At 37.8% G+C, this 22972-nt stretch overlaps 1 protein-coding gene across 4 annotated transcripts in view; it reads left to right on the forward strand.

The window, feature by feature from the left end:
• The first annotated feature begins 12698 nt into the window (after positions 1-12698).
• Positions 12699-22972, forward strand: part of LOC134668827 (uncharacterized) — a 48555-nt gene continuing 38281 nt past the window's right edge. The window contains exons 1-4 of one of the 4 annotated variants that reach the window (XM_063526288.1): positions 12700-12871; positions 12981-13000; positions 18239-18356; positions 22086-22279. In XM_063526288.1, the coding sequence (XP_063382358.1) occupies positions 22169-22279 (111 nt within the window). In that variant the 5' untranslated portion in view covers positions 12700-12871; positions 12981-13000; positions 18239-18356; positions 22086-22168. Of the gene's footprint in view, positions 12872-12980; positions 13001-13081; positions 13265-13647; positions 13760-18238; positions 18357-22085; positions 22280-22972 lie in introns of those variants that run through there. The other 3 variants (XM_063526287.1, XM_063526289.1, XM_063526290.1) reach the window with 3 other exon arrangements.

Consider the following 22972-nt stretch of genomic DNA (forward strand, 5'->3'; position numbering starts at 1 on the left):
TGTAACGAGACTGACTGAAATAGCAAGACACGTTCGTACGTTTCCCTGAAAATACGATGGCAAATAATTATGCACTACATCTGTAAACAAAAAGGCAAATTCATAAAAGAGCCAATTGAATTAAAAGCAAAACAAATTCATCGAACATAATAAATTTATAATCTTTTTCAGGTTTATTAAAGTAAGTAACTAAAATAACACATAATCTAAACATAAAACTAATTAAAAACTAAACTTAAATATAAATATAAACTACTTAAATAATAATGTAAGACAAAAAAAATTAAACGAATAACTAACCTAAAACTACCTAATAATTAAAAACCTACATATAAAAAAATGGCCCCAGGTCTGTGCCCTCCGGTAGGGTGCCCGAATTCATAAAATAATATTAGCTAGAATATATACTTCCACTTTTGACTCTTAAACTAATATAATAATCACAGCTAAGGAGTCTTTAATAAGACATTACTTCCGGGTCACACCACAGGAAACGGGGCCGGAAATGAAATTGACGGCTGCGGGAACGCTCAAACCGCACCTTTTATCATTAAATGGGTTTGCATCTCACCCACAGTTAATTGTTAAAAAGGGTTAGTTCCAGATTCACCGGATTCTTAATACAAGCACCGCTGAATAGCTGCCAGGCGCCCGATTTTATTAATAATGATAGTATGGCGAAAAGGAGGTGGCGGGACGACTTGGACGCATTCTACCCCAAATGGTGGGAAAATGCCGATGACAGGGTCGAGCCTTTGCCCAGCAGTGGGACACCAAAGTAGGCTATAAAGAAAAAAAAAGTATGGCACACTAACTAGAGGTATTTCGTTGCTCTATAAATTGCAAACCTATTTCCGCTGCTAGCTCTCCGTCTATATCGTCGGATACTCTTATACCAGGTGTGGCCTGTAATACGAGCAAAAAATTAAACTGTAGGCTGTACTCCTCATACTGACTAACATTTGTTCAGCAACTTTTAAAAATAACTTGTCGTTTGATTTTTAATACACTTTAAAGTTTATTCTAAGACGCAATGTATGACGACCGGTCTGGCCTAGTGGGTAGTGATCCTGCCTGCGAAGCCGATGGTCCTGGGTTCGAATCCCAGTAAGGGCATTTATTTGTATGATGATACAGATATTTGTTCCTGAGTCATGGGTGTTTTCTACGTATTTAAGTATTTGTATATTATATATATCGTTGTCTGAGTACCCACAACACAAGCCTTCTTGAGCTTACTGTGGGACTTAGTCAATCTGTGTAAGAATGTCGTATAATATTTATTTATTTTTATTTATTTATTTATTTATAATGTATTGCGAATTTTGTTTTGTTTAAGGCGTGACAAGCAACGTCAATCACAATGATATGGCGTGGCGATGGCGTCCATTGAAGATAATATTTATTTTGTATGAAAAATAGGGAGTCTAAATAATTCATAATTTTTAAAAGTTGTAGAACAAAAGTGTTACCGTTTGAGGAGTACAATCTATGTTTTAATTATTTGCTCGTGTTACAGGCCACACCCGGTATTACTCTGATTGTGAATTGTGACGTCATAAAGAAAATCCGGCGAATCGGAAACTAACCTTAAAAAGGTTTAAAGGTGAATCCTTGATATATTTTTGTGCGCTTCCGGATAAGGTGGTCACTTTGACTTATTTCTTTGAATTTTTTATTTTAAATGAATTCTCCAATTTTAAGAACGATTTAAGAGGAGGCTTAATATCTGGAGTGGCAATTTGAGGGCACTTACCAAAATGACATCATTTTGATGTCAAAATGTAAGTTTCAACTGACTTCTTAGGTAACGTCTTAAGGATTACTCACGTTAGACCGGGCCGTGACTTGGCCGGAGCTTCCGGCGGTTATTTTTCTATGACATGACAGGTGATCACGAGCTTTCCATAGAAAACGATGCTCCGGAAGCTCCGGCCCGGACTCGGCCCGGTCTAACGTGAGTCATCCTTTACAATAAAATTTAGTAACTTAAATACCGCACTTTTCACACCTATTTTTCTATATTAGGTTATATACCCAAGAACAAATAAATCGGTTTATTTTGTGTGATATCTTCCATACCAAATCACCCACTATTATTGCTTCAGAGTGTCATATTTTAAAGTATCTACTCGTTGACTAGCTAACTCCTAATTGTTACTGATGAGATAGCCAAAACAGTACTTACTGCTAAAAGTAGAGTTTATTAAACTAAATGGGCAGAGTAATGTGCGCGTATTATTCTCAAGTTAAGTTGTGCGTTGTGCCCTTTGCAAGAATGACAGTCTGTGCGGAAAGAGAAGTCGTGGAATGTACTCGTATGGGGCCCAATACCAATACTTTCCACGACACTTCTCTTTCCGAACAGACTCTATACGGCCCGATTCGATCTTTAAGATATGTACGTCAAGATACGCCAAATATTACTGCTAGATACGATATGTAAATTAGATATGTCAGTGTCAAAAGTGACGTAGTCTTCAAACAAAAACGTCACTTTTGACACTGACATATCTAATCCAAAGCATAGCTATTAATAAGGCCTAGTTTCCCCTTTAACTTGAAAGGACAGACGGCAGTCGCTTTCGTAAAAACTAGTGCCTACGTCAATTCTCGGTATTAGTTGTCAAGTGGACCCAGGCTCCCATGAGCCGTGGCAAAATGCCGGGATAATGCGAGGAAGAAGACTTTTTATCATATATGTTTCTACGCATATTTAGTATTTCCAGGCATTACCCTACATTACCCATGAAGTCCATTACGGATAATGTTGAAGCACGTAGAAGTGACAACTACACAAAGGTCAAGTGGTGACCTTTCCTTGATGTGAATCCATATCGTAGTTTTCTAAACGTTATTGCCGATTAAGCGTCACGTGTGACGCGATTTTTGTCAGAAATTGTTTACGAAACTGACGCAAGATGCAAAATACAGTACCTACGAGTATATGGGTCGAAATTATTTTCGTTGTCTTATTACTGACCACTCTGTCGAGCTTTTATTTTCGTATAAAATAAATAAATTAAAGAAACTGAGTGCTTTTGCATGTCTTTCTAGCTGTAAATTATAATTTTCTTGAAAAATTAAAAACTAAATCTCACCCCATATAAATGTTTCCACTCCGTCACATTTTTTGGGAACAAAAAACAAGACAACGAACTGAATTTTGACCCATTTTACGTAAGCATGGCCATACATTATTTAAGTTTCAATTGGTGTTTCCTATAAAAGCTGTTATGCGTGGTCGGGTAGTGTTAAGAGCCCTTCAACGTGCACACTAGCGCCACTACTAAATTATCGTGATTATTTAAATTTCACGAAAGATATTTAAAAAAGGAGGCCGCTACGGACTGTATTGTGTATTTAAGTACCTTTTAAATACATCAAACTAGTTTTTATGTTGGTGGATTTGTCAAACTATGCGTCCAAAGTAAAAACGGCCGTTTTTGTTTTGAGTTCCTAGATCGACGAATCCAGCAACATAAAAACTAGTTTGATGTATTCAAAAGGTACTTAAATACACAATCCAGTCCGTAGCGGCCCCCATTTTTAAATACCTGTCGTTAAATTTAAATAATCACGATTATTTAGCAGTGGCGCTAGTGTGCACGTTGAAGGGCTCTTAAAGGCAGAAACTCTCAAGCAGCAAATCTCCAAAGGCGTTAGTGTGCAAGCACCCTTAGCTGATTGATTAGTGAATCAGTGTCCTGTTGATTATCTAGGCGTGATGGATATCACGTTGCCAAGTGTTTTCCGTCTTAGGGAAAGGTCAACACAGTCTTTTTGGCACAAGTGGGATTTTGAGACGATACATTTACCCTATTTTCAACGGTGTGACTTGAAAATGTGTTTAGATTTCTACTGAACCTGTTTTTGCGCCTGTCATCGGGCTAATTATCTTCGACGATTTAAGCGGTATATATAACTTGTCAAACAACTTTTTCAGTGGAGAAAGGGGCCAAATAAAAAAATTCTATGGGACGATGGGTTATCGTTCACGCCAATTTTTTTTAATTTGCCGGTTTAGTCTAGTGACGGAAATGGCTTCACAAATTATATTATAGTTGGTCAAGCAAATCTTGTCAGTAGAAAAAGGCGGCAAATTTAAAAATTGTAGGCGCGAAGGGTTTTCGTCCCATAGAAAATTTGAATTTAGCGCCTTTTTCTACTGACAAGATTTACTTGACCAAGTATATACTTTGTATTTGCTCTTTCTCTTGTATATAACATCAAACTTGGTGCCTTTTAGTTCAGTAACTAGCCTAAGTGCTTAGTCAACTAAGCTTGTTGACTTAATTATCTCTTAAATAATTAAACAATATTAGTTCTAAATTTTGAAATACTAAGGTAGGTACGCCTGTTTATTCAATAATGCCTAGGATTAACATAAACGCTTGTTTATTACAGATAACTATAAAAAGTTAAAATATTAGTTAAAATCCTACTGTTGAACAAATCTAAAATCAACACTATTTTCAATTAAATAAGAGGAAAGATAACTTTATTTGTGTTATTATGAGTAGTAAAACGAGAGTTATATCCTTATTACTTTGATTAAATGGTTTATAGGCATCATTTGTGGTGGATATACACTGCGCCATATTGAATGACCTAATAATAGACTTGTTAATCTCCATACACAATTAATCATAGTTGTAATCATGTTTAACATAAAATGTAGACATTGACGATGCAAAAGCGATCCAACAGATCCTACTTGAATAAAATGATTTTTATCTTTTATCTTTTGTAAATCCTGCGGCATTCCTGCCATATGAGCGCGAGATCAATACCGTACCTATTTTAAAGACCACGGCTACTTTTTTTTATAAATACCAGATATCAGCCATTTTTAGGGTGCACCGTGCACCCCTCCTTGAAGTGCCTATGCCCACATCTACAGTATGTGTCTGACCATGGGGCTTTAATTCCAGGGCTTGATTTTACTCGCTAAACTGAGCTACTTTTACTATGGGACCAACCGTAAAATCGGGGAAAAATTTTTGGCTTTTCCATAGAAAACGTCGACATCTGATCAGCCAAAATGTATGAAAAAGTAAAAAAAAAATTCGGGATTCGGGGTTGGAGCCATAATAAAAGAAGCTCAGTTTAGCGAGTAGAATCAAGCCCTGGATTTAAAGCCCGATGGTCAGTAACACCCTGTATACTCTGTACTATATATATCTGGGGGCACGGTAGTGCCCCCGCCAAGACGAGCAAAGCGAAGCGCAAGGGCACTACCTAAATACCTTTTCTAGAAGCACTTCGTCGTTTTTTTGAACCCTCATAACTTGGGTTTGGATTATACCAGATAAACAAAACTATCGAGATATGATGTCAATACTGGACTTGTTAAGCACAAAAAAAAATTAATTGCATAGATTCTCTTTATCTTTAGATTTTATTCATATCTCAAAAAAACCCGGTTTCGTCACTGACTCACTCACTGATTATCATCACTTCCTGAAGTCCTAGGAAGCTGAAATTTGGTATGTAAGAAACAACAAAAAAAACGAATATTCGTTTGCGCCAAATTAAAAAAAAAAAACTTTTTTTCATACAGAAATCATGCATAAAACTTATCTTTTTATCAATATAACGTATGTGTGTGTCACACATGTCGTGTACAAATACATTGCGACGATGATATAAGCATGACTTCAGTATGAAACAAAGTTTTTCTATTAATTTAGCGCAAACGAATATTCGAAAGTAGATAAATGCGGAAAGAATTATTTAGTAATAGTGTGTAGTAACTTTAATAAATGGCGATTGAATTTTGTATCTACTATCCTTATGCGCACTGCCAAGGAATAGAATTCCTTGCCGGCGTCTATATTTCCGTGTTCTTATAACCCGGCAACCTTCAAATCAAGAGTGAACAGCTTCTGGGCGAGCTCGCTCCATCGTAGGCCACGTCTACGCCTCGGCTAGTCTGTGGCCATGAGTAAGCCCATTCATAATAAAAAAAAAATTGTATTAAAACCGAACCACCTTAAGATATTGTTGCGGGTAAGCGGACCCCATACTTAGTTGTTTTTTGTGAGGCCCATGGGGATATAATGGGAAAGTGCACTTCTACCCAAAAAGTACCACAGGGTAAAATATTTTCTTTAAAATAAATAGTGGACATTATCGAAATATCCGTAAGTTTAAAAAATGCCTTGGTTTTCTTTTGTTTTTTCTACCTTAAATCTTGTAATTTACTATCCGATATTTTATTCTTTTTAAATTCATAGTATAGTCCGCCTTTTGTACGATAAGTTTTCTTTTGTGCAATAAAGTTTAAATAAATAAATAAATAAAGAACCATCCAAATACAAGATACCATATTTATAAAAGCCTATTTTTTTTAACAAAAAAAAATATAGGTACCTAAGCTATCATATTTTGGTCAGCTTTTAACCGGATAATAATTGAGACAATAATGTATATCGTAATACAAAATTAGGTGCCAAATACAAAGATAAAATCACAATTAGAACCATTTGCGACCGAAATCACGTCCACGTCCCATAATGATGTTCCAATTATCCTTACGTTATCATCTGCCTTTATTCACAAATAAAATTACATCAACACAGTAAGCTAATCCCTAATATACCTTGACATGGAGATTCCTGAAAAATATATGCAGTTGGGGGTCTAGGTTCAACCTCTGATTACTCGAAATAACTCGTGAATATGGTACGATACTGTCCTTACTCAGAAAGCCGTGGAAAATTCTCAAAAATAGACTTTGTAACAGCCAAATAAGACTCAATTTAAGTTAACAAATGTATCTCGAAAGGAAACCCGCATTAATATTAAAAAGACTTAAACGGTAACAGCCGGGCGATGTTTTTACAATTAAAGCCAATATATATGCAAAGATTAGGGCTTGGAAGATTAAAGCCAAGTTAAGTCCACGATGGATGGGATAGCTGTTTGATTATTACGTTGGGAGAGCAATTTGCAGTGATCTGTCGAAAGACGAACTAACATTAAGGTAATTAAAGGAATAACTCGCGTAAATGGAGATCAGCCGGCCTAGCCGAGGTTACAATCGCTATCGCTTCGACAACGAAAAGCATTATGTCTCTCTATCACTCTTCCGTATTAGTGTGACAGTGACAGTTGCGTTTCGATCGCTACGGAGCGTAAGCGATGTGCATCTTGGCTACGCGGCCTGTACCCGTACCATGATTCACTGAAAGTGTCAATACTGACGTATACGCTAACATCTATGTCTGTATCTTTAGAAGATAATCTACCCTCAAATGGCTTCTTAGCCAGGTCGTTCAGTCAAAAGTCAGGTCGTTCAATGGCAGATCCAGTTAGTTTTGTATTTGGTTGGTCAAGCGTTTAATATGTCAGTGCCAAACTGATGGTAGCCGTACTTAGCTCTGAAACATGTCGCGCGAGTGGCGTAGTCGTATCAAAATAAGATCAAAACCTGCTGCCAATGGCTGCTTGCAGGAAAATTAAGATTCGCAAACCTGTAACAAAATCATTTTTTGAATATATATATCATATTTTGTTACTTAACCTGTCGTCTACCCAGGCCGGAGATCTCCGGCTAATTGTTCGTTACCCTTGTCTCCCGCTCCCCACACGCGCCGGAGAACCCGCATTTGTTACGACCGATTTTTTTTGGCACCCGCGATAATTGGAAGGTGAAAAAGCAGCTTTAATTTCATTCAATAAAAACTGCTTTTCGACTGAGGTTAAAATGGCCGGAACAAATACGGGGTACAAAATAATTGACGGAGATCTCCGGCCGGGGTAGATAGAGGGGTTCTTTTTTGATAGCTTGGTAGATGACAGGTTAAGTTCAGTTATTACTTAGATTGAGTACCTTTTTTCTCACCGTCTTACCAAAACCACTTTGAATTTTCATCATATTTCCAGTATGAAAATTTTATTTATTCCACACTTTCCACAGTGGGCGGCATAGGTAGGTACGCCTAAGGCAATAGGTCAAGACTAAGAATACGAACGTAGTGCCATTGTTTTCACTACCTCTACTCCTAGGAATAAAAAGGACTAACTTTATATGAACTTTGTATAAAATAGCAACGTTTCTTGAAAGATATGTTATTGTTCTAGTTCTTTTTACTGTACCTGGGAATGTGTAGGAAGTATTTAAAGTTTTGTTTCCTTTTGTGTATTAGTCACTTATTCTTTGTGTGCTGGCAGTGGCGGATTTGCCCTAAGGCACAGTAGGCCCGGGCTTAGGGCGGCAAGATATTTAGGGGCGGCAAATTGTGACATAAAATTCGCTGATGGTAACAAGAAATAACTCAAGATGTAGTCAATATTATGGGTGCCAAGGGGCGGCTACAGAGCCTGGGGCCTAGGGCCTAGGGCAGCAAAGACTGCAAATCCGCCACTGTGTGTTGGGACCCAGTGGACACAGTACACGTGTCTAGTGTCCATTTTAAGAGAAACTGGAAGTTCAATAGAAAGCATCACGTGATCATGTGGTCATAGAAATTCTAGCTTGAGCTGCGTGAGTCATCCTCAAACACCTTTAAGGCCTGTGCACACCGGCTGCGTGTGCGTGACGTGCACGTGCGCGTGCGGCGTTGTAGTATACAGATCCTTATGAGAGACGGCACACCGCTTGCGTGACGTGTGCGTGTGCGGCTCCAACATTTTAGCGCACGCACACGCAAGCCGGTGTGGCTCGGCCTTTATTCATAAAACTTTTAATTTTTTTTTTTACTTTAGTTTGTTAATTTGTCTTACAAATACGATTGAATAACGCCATAAGTACTTAAATAATTAAAAATTATAGGTCCATAAACTCTTACATTCTCGACTGCATGGAAATTGAAATGCATTTTTATTAGTTTTGCAGTCAATATCGCTCTCAAAACAAAGCCTGTGGCATCGAGAAGAGCATCGCTTCAAATGTTATTGAAATCCATAACCCGACAATATGACTTGTGAATTGAAACAACTGACTTATCATAGAGATGTGGTACTAAAACCGTCTTTATAACAAACAAGAAAAAGTACAGAATGCAATACTGGCAATCAAAGTGTGTCTCTGAAACATTGCATGTGTTTTATTTGTGTCCAATCGTAAGGGTTGGTAGTTTTAAGAGCATTTCACAGAACTTAAGACGGATACTTCAAAATGTTTTATAAAAAACTTAAATGACCGACTGGCCGTGTCATATTGCTCATGTTACCATGAGCAAATAATTAAAACATAGATTGTAGGAAACGGTGACATTTTTGTTCAACCACTTTTAAAAATTATGAAGTATTTAGAGTCCCTATTTTTTACACTAAATAAATATTATCTTCAATGGACGCCATCGCCACGCCATATTAATGTGATTGAAGTTGCTTGTCACGCCTTAAACATAACAAAATTCGCAATAGGTACATTACGTCTTGGAATAAACTTTAAAGTGTATTAAAAATCAAAGCACAAATTATTTTAAAAAGTCGCTGAGCAAATGTTGGTCAGTATGAGGAGTACTGCCTACAGTTAAATTTTTTGCTCATATTACGGGCCACACCCGGTATATCTACGAGTAACTCACGACAGCCGTACTTAGCGCGGACGGAGTTTTTAAAAAATCGTGCTATAAGAGTCTCGCTGAGCAAAATACTGACTCTTTTCTGCCAATATATTATTACTTTGTCTTTGCATTTGGCTCAATCGAATATGTACTGACGTGCCTACATATACGTATGTGTTTCCGATAGGTACTCTATATAATATTTTAATTTAAAATATTCAACTATTGACAACATATTTTTTATTTCAGGCAGAGACATCCCTACACCTGAAGTACACGTTTCCGGTCGCCTTATGTCGGCATATGAACTGAAACCCTCAAGTATCCACCATGTTTGCTATCGAATGTACACTGGAAGATTTATTATTTTAAAGGAGCTCTACTATAAAGCCAAGTGTATTTACCTACTTATACTTATCTACATAATTTCCACCTTTAGGGTACATTCCATTTCTAACCGCAGCTGCACTACTGGTACTTACTGAAGGCATCGCTGTTACTGTCAATTACCATAGTAAAATTAACAAACAGTAGTGCAGCTGCGGTTGGAAATGGACTGTCACCTTTATGCAACAATAAATTAATAATTTAAAGATTAATTTATCTTGTGTTTACAAATACATAGCAATAAAAAGGCATCATGTAGTGTTAAAGTAGAACCAATTAGTAGGCACATATATTAACAGTTTCTCGACGTGGAGATGTGTCCATAGAGCGACTGGTAGTGCAGGGCAGAGTAGAAGGTACCCGAGCGCGAGGAAGGTCGCCCATGAGGTGGACGGACCAAATAAAGGCAGCAATGGACGGCCCCTTGCACGAATGCGCTAAACGCGCAGCCGTCAGGGAGGAGTGGAGGCGAGCCGTCAAACGTGTCACAAAGGGAGACTTCCAATGATGACCACGACCGCTCTGTCAAGAGTGTCCCGATCAAGAAGATATTAACAGTACTGTCTGTAACAAAAAATAAGGATAACTATACCTGTAAAGAACATAAGAACTTTAGAATAGATGAAGATAGCCCTTTTCCTAATTATTAGTACCTACCTATTATTCATCATCATCATCTCAGCCATAAGACGTCCACTGCTGAACATAGGCCTCCCCCTTACATAGGCCTCTCTCTTACCTATTATTAGGCAACTCTTTTCCTCTTTTCTGTTAGTCCCATGGTTGAAGTTCAAATCAATATAACCTAGTATATCCTTCACAATTGTCCCACGCAACTAAATCCCTATTAGTTTTCTGGAGAAATCGAAATACGAAAATAATGGTATAATGCGTCACGTAGCCGAATTAGGGTGGCAAAGCAAACACTCAATATTTGCCGAGATTGGCGGCTTTAATACGATCCAGATACAGACCACTGCCCCATTGGACGAGGCGTAGAAGCAAAGTACCTAGGTACCTATTAGATGAAGACTAATAAGGTCTTAATAAGTCTAGAATAACTTCAAGATAATATTTGCATGCTTAACCAGCAAAATATGTTTCTGGGGGCCGATTTTAGAATTTCGATCGTTCGATTTCGTCACTGGAAAATTAGTGAAAAACGGAGAAATGCTATTTTTTGAAATACGAGCGATAGAAATTGGGAATCTAGTGGTATTGACCACTCGTTTTCAATTCTATTAGTAGAATTTACATGCCTAGTAGTGGAGATATTATTGAACGAAATACACGAAATCGAACGGTCGAATTTCAAAAATCGGCCTCCTGTATTCATTGGAAAGATATTCCCATACAGGGGACCGATTTTGTTATTGAACACCTTGTTATACCATATTTTAAGCGAATAAAGAATTTTCATTTCATTTCATTTCATTTCATTTCATTTCAAAGATCTATTATTGATTGTGTAAGAGGTTTAAAATCCGTCTATTAACTTTGCACCGATTTGAACAGAACAAAGTGTGGAGTGACATTATAAACGTCATAATGATTTTCATTCGTAGTGACATCGCTACACTTTGGCATTGCAAATGCCATTCAAAGTTATTTTGGTCCGGATCTAAAGTCTAAGACAATTTCGTGCTTCGAATTTGACAGCTAAACGAGATGGCGATGTACGGTGTACGGCTCAGCAGTGTACGTTGTAAGGTAAGTAACTTTGATTGTCAAAAGTGGACGTTTGACAATTCAGTGACCATAAAACCTAGGTGGTCAAGTGAAGCATCACGTGATCACCTGACTGTTCACCATCTTCGGTTCATAGGAAACGTCTTCAGTTCATAGGAAACAAAGTGTTAGACGCCTCGGCTCGGGCCCGGACCGTTCTAGCGTGAGTCATCCTTAAATCGAGAGTCACGGCTAAGTGGTTTATAATGCAGAGTCAATAGGAGGTAATCTTTGGACAGAGATAATCGGTCAGGTAAGACTGAATCGCGTTCCTGTGCCATCAATATTTATTTTAATAAATTGACCAAAAAGTAGGTAGGTAGTAGGATTTATCCTAATTGCAAAAATAATAAATAGGTTAACGATACCTATACCTCCACAAGGAAATTACATGTAAGCGCTAACATTTGTTGTCGGTATTTAATTCGAATCTAATATTATTATAATTAGGTTCCTACCTACTGGTAGAGCTAGAAATAAATAGCTCGCCCGAACTGAGATCTCGTCATAATTTACAGTACAGTGGAAAAAACTAAAAATAGACAGGTATAAATACCTATCTGGACTTTACTCTATGAAGCCTTTCTTGTAAAAACTAAGCCAGTTTAACCATTCCAACTAAACAAGTCTTCCCATCTGCGTCCTTTTTTAACTGCCTTCAAGACAACTTCAAGAATTCAAAAAGAGGATGTTCTTTATTTTTAATGTTTGTTACTCCATAACTCCGTCATTTCAGGACCTCACTCTCGACGTTCAATCAAGCCGGAACGATTGCATACATTATTCTCAGGGCATAGATGGAAACAGTTTGAGCGTACTGGAAATAAATGTACGGTTGTAAGTGAATAGCTGTTACATTTAATTTAAGAAAAGCGCCATCTGTTGACGCGTAGCTGAAGCATTCGATAACTTTCTAAGGTTGGTAGTCATGTGTAGTCTATACGTGCATGGTAAGCTTTATTTAGCCCAAAACTAAAAAAAAAAAACTATTTCAGATAGGTGTCTATGGAAGCAATCCGGCGCTCCTATTGGCTAAAATTTGTCAATTGAATGAGCGCGGCTTTTGTCACATCCTGTTCTGTAGTATTGTTGGTTGAGTGAGTGCTGCATGGCCTCGACTCGACGTAGCGTAGATCCCGTTCCAAGATTTGTCTATAAGACTAAAATTCATGTGCAATATTAACCGCGGTATAATTCGTAATGGTGTTCTCTAAAAGGCCATGGATTTGATGAAAACGGTAAGCAGACTGTTCATTCCACATGTACTTTTTAATTTGTTTGGCTTTTGTTTCTTGTTTTGGTGATTTTGAAACTGGCCATTACATTAGAAAAAATATCTCTTTCCAGAAATTGTGGGCACGTGGAAGGTAAGTGGTGCTAGTTTTCATAAATAGATGGTGCCCAGTTTCGAGTAATGTGATAAAGAATCTTCAGTGTGTTGATTTGTCAATACATAATTGACACCCGGCCCGGCAACTCGGCCCGAGCGTTGTTACGCCATCTTATAGTCCTCCAAATGTTCCGCATATTTTACAGCTTTGCGTTATTAAGAGGCACGATTAGAGGCTGAAAATCACGCTTAAATCGAAAAGGATTGCAATGGAAGTTGGTTCAATAAACATTGCTTTTAGGTATGTCATTTTCACTATTGCATCTTATTTCACGAGTACAAACCACATGTGCGTAGATTTGTTGTTGTTGTTATTTGGTACAGAATTGCGTAATATACTTCTACTTTGCACGTTGGGACACCGCGAAGTGTATATAAAAGTTTCTGATCATGTATTTGTGCTTTTAAATTGGTGTTTCATCAATAGGTGTTATGTATAACCTACAAATTTGACAGGCAGTGAATGTAAAAAAGTCCAATGTTCATCTTGGGAAGAAGTGTCAATGTATCTTAGTTTTGCGGATAACTTCAAGGTTACTTTTCTACTAAAATACAAGCCTACTGATCTTGGTCAGTTATGTAGAAGTTGAATTCATAATAACAGATGAGTTTCTTTGAGTTGTCACCAAATTGTTCCACTGTCACTTTCATTGCTTATATTCTATAGCTGTGTATAGTTGATAAGGAACTAGTTGAAAATAACCTCAAACTCTTCCAATTTCTATATTTAAAAACGGTGAGTTACTTAAATATCTCAAATAGGATACTTACTTGGAATTGTACTTGAATAATTTGTAGAACTAGAGTATTTTAAATATCTGTGCTGCTTTTAAAATTCATTTAAGCACTTGTACTATGACAAAGCACTTAGTACTTGAAAAGTACAGGCAAAATAAGTTTACTGTCTAAATTATGGAAGCGGTGCTATGTACCTATAGATAGACTTATAGATTATTATTAAAACTGCCCCTTTTGTTGGTTACAAAACTTGTAACATTACACTGATTGGAATATAAAATGTCACTGACTTTTCTGTTAATAACTACATAACTTTTATTGCACATATTAGCATTACAAATAATGAATACAACTTTTGGAAAAAAAATAAGTTCCTTTGATTTAAAAAGTAACATTTTTGTTGGATAACAGTTTTGCAATAAACTTAAATAAATATATATTTAACTTAACTTATATTGACATGAATAAGGTCTATTGTGGATCACGATTGTTGTTCTTACTCAGGAAAGTTTGTTGGCCATACTTGTATGTGTAGTCCACAGTTTCGTGTCGCATCGGTTGCAGAGTCCATCTAAGCTAACTTTGCACTGATTTGAACAGAAAAATGTGAGAGGATTACATTGACATCATATTTTCATAGAATTGATGTTGGAAATGCCATATACAGAGTTAGTGGTCTTTAGACACTTAGTACCTGCTCAGGTGAATCAACCAGTATAATTAATAATAATATGACATATAATCTGATGAAAAGGTCCTTATGCACATAGGGTTACCAGATGCCAATGTCAGGAATTTTAGTGAATTAACGGATTTTTTTAATTATGTACCTAAAAGATACATTATTAAAATTTACTTACATAAATCCAAAACAAATCAAATTTAAGCATACATACATATCGCTACCTAGCTTAATCTCCTTTGGTCTTATGACAGCTATAAAGGCATCCTAATTTATAAGAACAATTAAAAGGGTCAAATAGTGCAATTGAGTCACTTAACTTCAAAGTCTGATAAATCAACTACAATTTAATCATAGAGTAACTTAAAATATAATATATCCCTTACTAATATAAGTATGCATTCTAATGAGTGCATCTATCAACATTTGTGGAGGATATTCCTTGTAGAGTGTACTAATGGTCCGTCATTCAGACTTTATTGTTGATTTTTGACTGACTACTTGGTTTGTTTGCTTGCTTGAGGTTCTGTTTATACTACCACCCACACAAACTATGACTGTCTATAACCTATTTTTAGAACTTATTTACTCAATTGACTATAGTATAAACAATTAAACATACTGCTATTATATTTGCACTTTAGTGTATATGGTACTTAAAGATTTTTTGTGTCTATAGCATCTACAAACCAAACAACTGATGTTTGCGGATATTATAGATATAGGGTTCCGTACCCAAAGTGTAAAAACGGGACCCTATTACTAAGACTCCACTGTCTGTCTGTGTGTCACCAGGCTCATTCTCATCAACCGTGATAGTGCAAAATAGTGTGAGTCGGACTCGCCCACCGATGGTTCCGTACTTTTTAGTATTTGTTGTTATAGCGGCCACAGAAATGCATATTTGTGAAAATTTCAACTGTCTAGCTATCACAGTTCATGAGATACAGCCTGGTGCCACACGGATAGTGGAGTCTTAGTAATAGGGTCCTGTTTTTACCCTTTGGGTATGGAACCCTAAAAACAATTAAATCAACTTTAGACCTTAGTAAGGAGTACAAAACAACGATTTCCCTATTAATTTCTTTTTTTTAGGATGCTAATAGCCCTTTTGTCAGTCCTTACTATTATTGTTAGCTTTCTATTACAATGACACTCAACTTTTGGCTGTAGTTTCTGTATGTATCACTGTATCTATATGTATATACTGTACTATCTTGTATATAGGTACTACTTCCTAGACAATGTCATAAAAGCAGTTTTTATGAACATTATGAGATTATCACTTCTATGCAGTTGCACTTTTGATTATGCAATGAAGTACTTTGTGTGGTATAATTTCAGACAACAACAATAACACCCTTAACTTAGTATTCATAACCGTTATTTCATTAAAATACGATGTACAAATGACCAAAGAAAAGAGCGTACTCCCATCTTAAACGCCGGCGACGCATTTGCAACCCCTCTGGTGTTGCAGGTGGCCATGGGCGACAGTAATTGCTTACCAGGCGATTCGTCTGCTTGTTTGCTCCTATATCATAAAAAAGAACAGTTTTTAAGATGCCACATCAGATGAGATTATTCGAAATTATATGACGCAATAAAGTATATTTCCACTTCAAGCTTCGACCATGTGACTGTCATATTTCCGAATAGACCAATGCCTTGTACTGAAGTGTTCGATTGTTCACAATATCATAATTATACAAAAATATTGGGATTAAACCTGCATGTTGCATGATTACGAGTACGTTGGTTTGCCTTGATTTTTATTACGAACATTTTTTTTTATAAACTTCATATTTAAATTTCTATGAGTTTATTGAAATCAAGAATTCATATAGTTAACAAGGCATAGTTTATCCTTCATGAACTTGATCCATGTAAGACTTTCATATAAAGTATGTTTATGTGAATATGTATTTCAAATAAAATATGGCTCCTTTTTGTCTCATCACACAGCTTACACTCATGAAAAACTTGAGAAATGATATTAACTGAAATTCAGTAGAAAAGAAGTTGAAACAATTCTGTAGAGTATGTGTACATAAACTGTTACACAAATAGTGAAGCATATATGTATAGTATAAATATATATGGAAAATTTAACAAAGTGCTTTATTGTATACATAATTTTAAGTATGATTGCGGTCTATTCTGCCTTCCCTGTCTGAACAGCTTAAAACTTCTGGTAGTTAAGGAATGTGTCTGGCCTCAGAATCTGTGGATTTGGTGTGTATGCCCTTCTGTCATGCTTAGCAAATGTGGTAAATTTATTTGGCAATTAATTTTAATGTATACCGATGCATAGGGCTTTTGGAAAGCTTTGGGACTTTGGATTTGTGGGCTGTAACTCGCTCTTTGAGTTTGTTTGTTACTTTATAAAATTTTAGAGTGCTAAGCTAATTTTGCACTGACTTTGCAGTGACAAACTGTGGAGCTGCCATTAGACGAATGACTTTATTTGACGTTTTTAATAGCAATTTCACACAGTCACGGCGAAGTGTGTACAGACTTAGCTTGGTAGACTCTAGGCAGGTGGAATAAATATAATGTTTAAAATCTTCTCATCAAGTTGATGTCCCAAATTTTGATGATTAACACTTTAAACTCTCGCGTTTAGTACACATGTTTAATTACACAAACGATTTCCGACTTTTCAGCTGAGTTGCACCAGCTGTGGTTGGAATTTAAGTTAAAAATAATGAAAGCATATCGCGGTAGACCCGTTTGTGTGATAAAATATTTGATGATTAAATTATGAATTTAAATATTGACGAAAAACTCATTAAAAAAATACACAATGCTAGATGGGTATTAGATAATGTACTTTTATTATACAAATATATAGGTAATGTTATGTAAAAACCAGTTAGTATAAGATTGTATTCTGAAATTGATAATAGTTAAACCATGAACACAAAAGGATTGTTTTTTCCCACTATAATAATACTATAAAATGTTCAGGCTTTTGAACCTTCCCTATGATAACTAAAATTTAAAAATTGAAATAGCCTTAGGCAGTCGATCTTAAAATAAGGTACCATCATGCTCCGGGATTATTGCGCCATTTAGGGTCCTAGCTAAATTGGTTGTTCAATACTTACACTATAGAATTTCCAACTTAGCAAGAACCCTAAATGGTATAACAATCCCGTGTGGCGATTGTACAATATCGAATTATAGTCCGACCACTTAAATGAGTCCTCGCCTGCGCTGAGAGAAAAATCATCACCAGGAATTAAAAAACAGTTCTGTACTGGGGGAAAAAATTAAGTTTTAGTAATAATTATGGATGTTTCACTATTTCTGTAAAGTTTATTTATTTCTACAAACAGCTCAGTAATCCCAAATATAATTTCAACAAACAGATAATAGAAATTGCAAGAACTAATAGAAATTGCAAAAGTCAATTTGTTCCTATTAGTTAACTCTCCTTGTCCCCGGATTAAGTTTATTTTTGTAATTCTAAGTGTATTTTTGTTGTAGTTAAGTTCAAAAAAGGAGTGTACAGGTTTTTAAAAGGTCGGCAACGCGCATGTAACACCTCTGGAGTTGCAGGCGTTCATAGGCTACGGTGACTGCTTACCAACAGGCGGGCCGTATGCTTGTTTGCCACCGATGTGGTATTAAAAAAAAAAAAACTTTTCTCTCAGTGTGCGCGGTACGGGGTAGGACGACTAAGGCCGGCGGGGACTCATTTGAGTGGTCGGTCTATAATTTTCAAATGGAGTTACCACATTTGCTACGCGCGATGTAGATACATGGCTATATATCCGTGACGTGTTTCAGGAATATGAGTTCCTAGACTTGTCAGATGTGAAAGAAGCGGAACTGAGCAGTTTGCAGTGTGCACTTTACCAGCGGAAGACGGAGGGTTCGAGCTACGGTTGGACCGAGCCTGCCATTGGTGAGTTCAAATTTTGAATTATTCGCATGAACCTAGTCGCCGCCATATAGGTATAGGGAATATTACGCGAAACTGCGTAGGGGGCGCTACTACCACAATCCATCACAAACTGGGGGTCTACCGCGAAGAAAATAGAAATATCGTTATTTAACCTCTCTATAACTCTTGCATATTCGAGCGATAAAGAGGCAGATAACTAAATTTCGATTTTCGCGGTTCCCGGTAGAACCTTGTTAACAAATTGCCTTGATGCATCATTGTCATATTTTGTTGTCTGTGAAAACTTGTCAAAAAACAGTTTAAGGCCTAGTATAGCTACTCTAAGTTACTCTATGGTTTACTAGCTAGCTTAGTGCTGCACTCTGGCGGCAGAACATTGCAGTAACACACCCCCTAACCCGCTATTGAAGTTACGCTCTCATTTTAAAACGACATTCAGAAATAACATGAAATTTGACAGGAACATTCTAGTAACATCATGTATATCTATTTATGGTGCTGATTTTAGTTGTTAGAATTTGTAATACAAAGATATTAGAGCGAATAGAAGCCAAACCTTGTCTTGAAGACCTAGATGTTAAGCGTCATATAAGCAAGACCAGGGCCGTCTTAAACTATACTGGGGCCCAAGGGCACATAAAAATTTGGTGCCCTTTTCGTAAAGAAAGCAAATTAAACTAACATTTTTCTACTATGATTTTCTATTTATTATGGGTAATCAAATATACTGTTACTATCAGTCCTTCGGGGCCCCCTGAGGATGGGGGCCCTGGGCACGGGCCCGTGTGCCCTTATGGTAAAGACGATACCTACCTACACCCCCACCCTACCCCTCCCAAGACCTACGCCCTCCTACACACACACCCGCAACTCGACTGAACAACTCCATTGCGCATCGTGTGACCGCATCTTCAAGACAAAGTTCGGTTTTGCTTTATGACCTTTATGTAATATTTGCAATATGATCCTAGTGTTTGAATCGCTATTGTGTAAATGTAAAGGTATTGTATGAGTCGTCATAGTAACGCCTTATCTTAAGAGTCGAGTTATCAATGAGAGCCGAGATTATATTAATGTTAAAATAGACTAAAACTGCTTTGATCGGCTTAAATTAGAAATTTGTCTCATATTACAATCAAAAATGTGGTTACCGTAAGGTCGGGGTACTTTAGCTCCTCAAGGTTACTTTACTCACCCATGAAAACCTATTTTACAGTACATATGGTCCTATTTTCCCGCACTAGTGCGTAAAATAGCACTTTTCGTGTGTATGTCAAAAGTTTAAAGGGCCATATGTTTTGTTAAACGTTGTACGATACACGTGCGGAAAGGTAATTCGCAACTCGTGTCGATTTAAAACACTTTCTTCGGTCGTGTTTTAATTTATCGCCAATCGTTTCGAATTTCCTCTTTTCTTTAAAAATTACATTATGTGATTAATATGTTTTTGTGTAAGCGTATTTAAAAAATTATTATTTCATTAAATGGGGTTTCATGGGTGGACAAAGTAATCTTGTAATGGCTAAAGTACCCCGACCTTACGGTACGGCAAATGTAGACATGAATGGAAGATTAGTTTTTTTACAAGGAAGTAACAATGTTTTGGCATCGTCTTGGGTCGTCCCATTCGTTCGTTTTTCGTCAATTTCTTAAATTTGTCCTATTCTGCTTTCGTCACGCATTCTACATTGAAAGCCACCGACGATTGTGACGAATGAGTGACGAAAGCAGAATAGGACGAATTTAAGAACATGACGAAAAACGAATGGGACGACCCAAGACGATACCAATGTTTTCAGTTCTCATTCTCTAAAAGATGGTGTTTAGTAAGAAAGACGGTTGTTTTTTTAAGCTCTATAGCAGGGGTCTCGAAACTTTTTTACCTGAGGGCCATATTGCGCCACAGACCCTTAAATATGTAAAATAACCTTAAATATTTGATATTTCTGTATATTTTCTTCGCAGTCGAAGTCAAAAGCAAAGTAACTCGGGCAGTTTTGCCCATTTCATCCTCGACCTATATCGGCCCTCGCTTACGCTCGCACCGGTAAATTTCCTTGGATGAAAGGTATCGTCTTGGGTCGTCCCATTCTTTTTTCGTCAAGTTTTTAAATTAGTCCTATTCTGCTTTCGTCACCCATTCTACATTCGTCACAATCGTCCGTGGCTTTCAATGTAGAATGCGTGACGTAAGCAGAATAGGACTAATTTAAGAACTTGACGAAATACGAATGGGACGACCCAAGACGATACCGGATGAAATGGGTTACTTAATGCTCTTGTTGTATAATCTACTAAAATGTTCCAGTCCTGAACACTGACCCAATAACTGCCACCTTCAATCTTAATTCCAAGCAACAAAGGTAAAAACGGCCTGTCAACTATTGAAACACCTGGGGCCTCAGGCGTTTACTTCACACTTGTATACTAATACTGTGTTATACAAAAATACTCCAAATGCAATGCTCTCATTTCTGTTCGTAGTACTATCATTGCATTCGATCTCTTATTTTCATACCTATTTGAAACTTGGCTCGTAAAAATAGAACGAGTGACGTCAGAACTTGTAAACAATGAAGGTGTCTGTTGACTTTTAAAAAACAAAATGGACGTAATATTAAATTGATACAATACAACTAAGAATTCATTGATATGTCGGCGGCCGATCGTAAGATCAGGCATATCGTGAAATTCCTAGGCATATCGTGAAACGTGCAAATCTTTGACTCGTTCCCTGAGTCGACGGAGCCCTGCTAGGCCGGGCCCCTATTTCTGGGCAGTTTGCCCTTCGGGCATCTGAAGCAACCTAACGAACCTATCTTACTTACATATTGGTTTAATGTGACTATCCTCAAAATAATACACAGGAACATTACGATCTGCCTGATCTTAGGGCCCCCCCACATCTGGCGTCTTTCGAGCGTCGGCGTCTGTCGGCGTCGGTCCAGCGCTATGGAAAATGACGTCGCTGCGCAGTTGCGTCGACGCTGCGTCGACGTTGCGTCGACGTCGGCCATAGAATTGTAGACGCCGACGCTCGAAAGACGCCAGATGTGGGGGGGGCCTTACGATCGGCCGCCGACAGATATGCAACCTTTTTTCTAACAGGGGCAAACTCGGCTCCGTTCGGCTCAGCATTGCTCCGAGCAATTATTAGGGTTGAGACAACTTGACGTTCCTTTGCGTACACGATCACAGATAAGATAATGACTTGAATTTTGAGAACCCTACATAGCCGAAAGGGATAGTGCCATAGGTATATAAGAAAGGGACAGCGTAATTTGACCCTGAACCGCTGTCAAACTTCGTTTTTGTAGGAAGTTTCCTTTCTGTACGGTAGTACTGTTACTTATTCTGTGGTGGTACCTAAATATCAAATGATATTCCATACACATAACTCACATAAGTCCGAAAATCTCATTAGTACAGTCAGTAGCAAATAGGCTTGTCAATGTATTTGTTAGCCAGCGCTTATTTCGCTGGGCTAGGCTTTTTGAAGTGAAAACTTCTTTAACGGCGCTGTGCTCTTTTTGTGATGGGGAAAAATGTTAAACTTGCGAGACGCTTCGTAAGACGGACACATGACCTGATCGAAAAACTTACAATGTCATTGAGTTTTCACTTCTGCCGGCACTCCTGGAGTGCAACCCGTTTTTTTTTTTTTTTTTGATGATGACATACATGAAATGGATAACACACTCACAAGTCTCACAACATGTTTGACCGCAGATCTGTCCTCGTGTTCGTCGTCGACCTTGGGCCCGCGCACCGTGTCGAGCAGCCTGGACAGCCTGTCGGGCGGCGAGTGCGAGATGGCGCCCCACTCGCCGCAGCGCGCGCCGCCGCCGCCGCCCTACGCGCAGCCCCCGCCCGCCTACCCGCAGCAGTGGCCCGTGGCGCCGCCCAACGTCTACGTCAGCCAGGTGAGTGCTATTGCAGCAGTGGCAACACGTGTACGTCAGCTAGGCGAGTACTGTAGCCGCAGCAGTGGCCCGTGGCGCCACCTAACGTCTACGTCAGCCAGGTGAGTGCTATTGCAGCAGTGGCACCACGTGTACGTCAGCCAGGTGAGTACTGTAGCCGCAGCAATGGCCCGTGGTGTCTACGTACCGACGTTACGTTACCGACTTAGTCGACATCCGCATCATGCGGTTGTTCCGCATCGATTTTATGCGGATGCAGTTGCAGATGCGGATGTTGAAAATAATGCGGATGTTAGCAGACCGAGTAACAAAAATAACAAACTGCTACATTTGTTTCCTTGCTAACGGGACAGAATAACAACAAAAAATGGTACATACAAAAGTAAAAGTAAAAAAAAAAAACACTTGCACCCAATAACATGAAATATGCAAGATTATGTTAATACCTAGAAAGTGCATCTTCAATACTGATTTGACCCTATCACCCCAGACGAGTTGTTAAAAAGAATGACACAGAGGGCACTGACTGCATAATTAATGTTAATGAATGTATAAATAAATAAAATAAATAAATAAATATTATAGGACATTCTTACACAGATTGACTAAGTCCCACAGTAAGCTCAAGAAGGCTTGTGTTGTGGGTACTCAGACAACGATATATATAATATACAAATACTTAAATACATAGAA

The sequence above is a fragment of the Cydia fagiglandana genome, chromosome 11, assembly GCF_963556715.1.
Source record: "Cydia fagiglandana chromosome 11, ilCydFagi1.1, whole genome shotgun sequence".
NCBI lineage: Eukaryota > Metazoa > Arthropoda > Insecta > Lepidoptera > Tortricidae > Cydia > Cydia fagiglandana.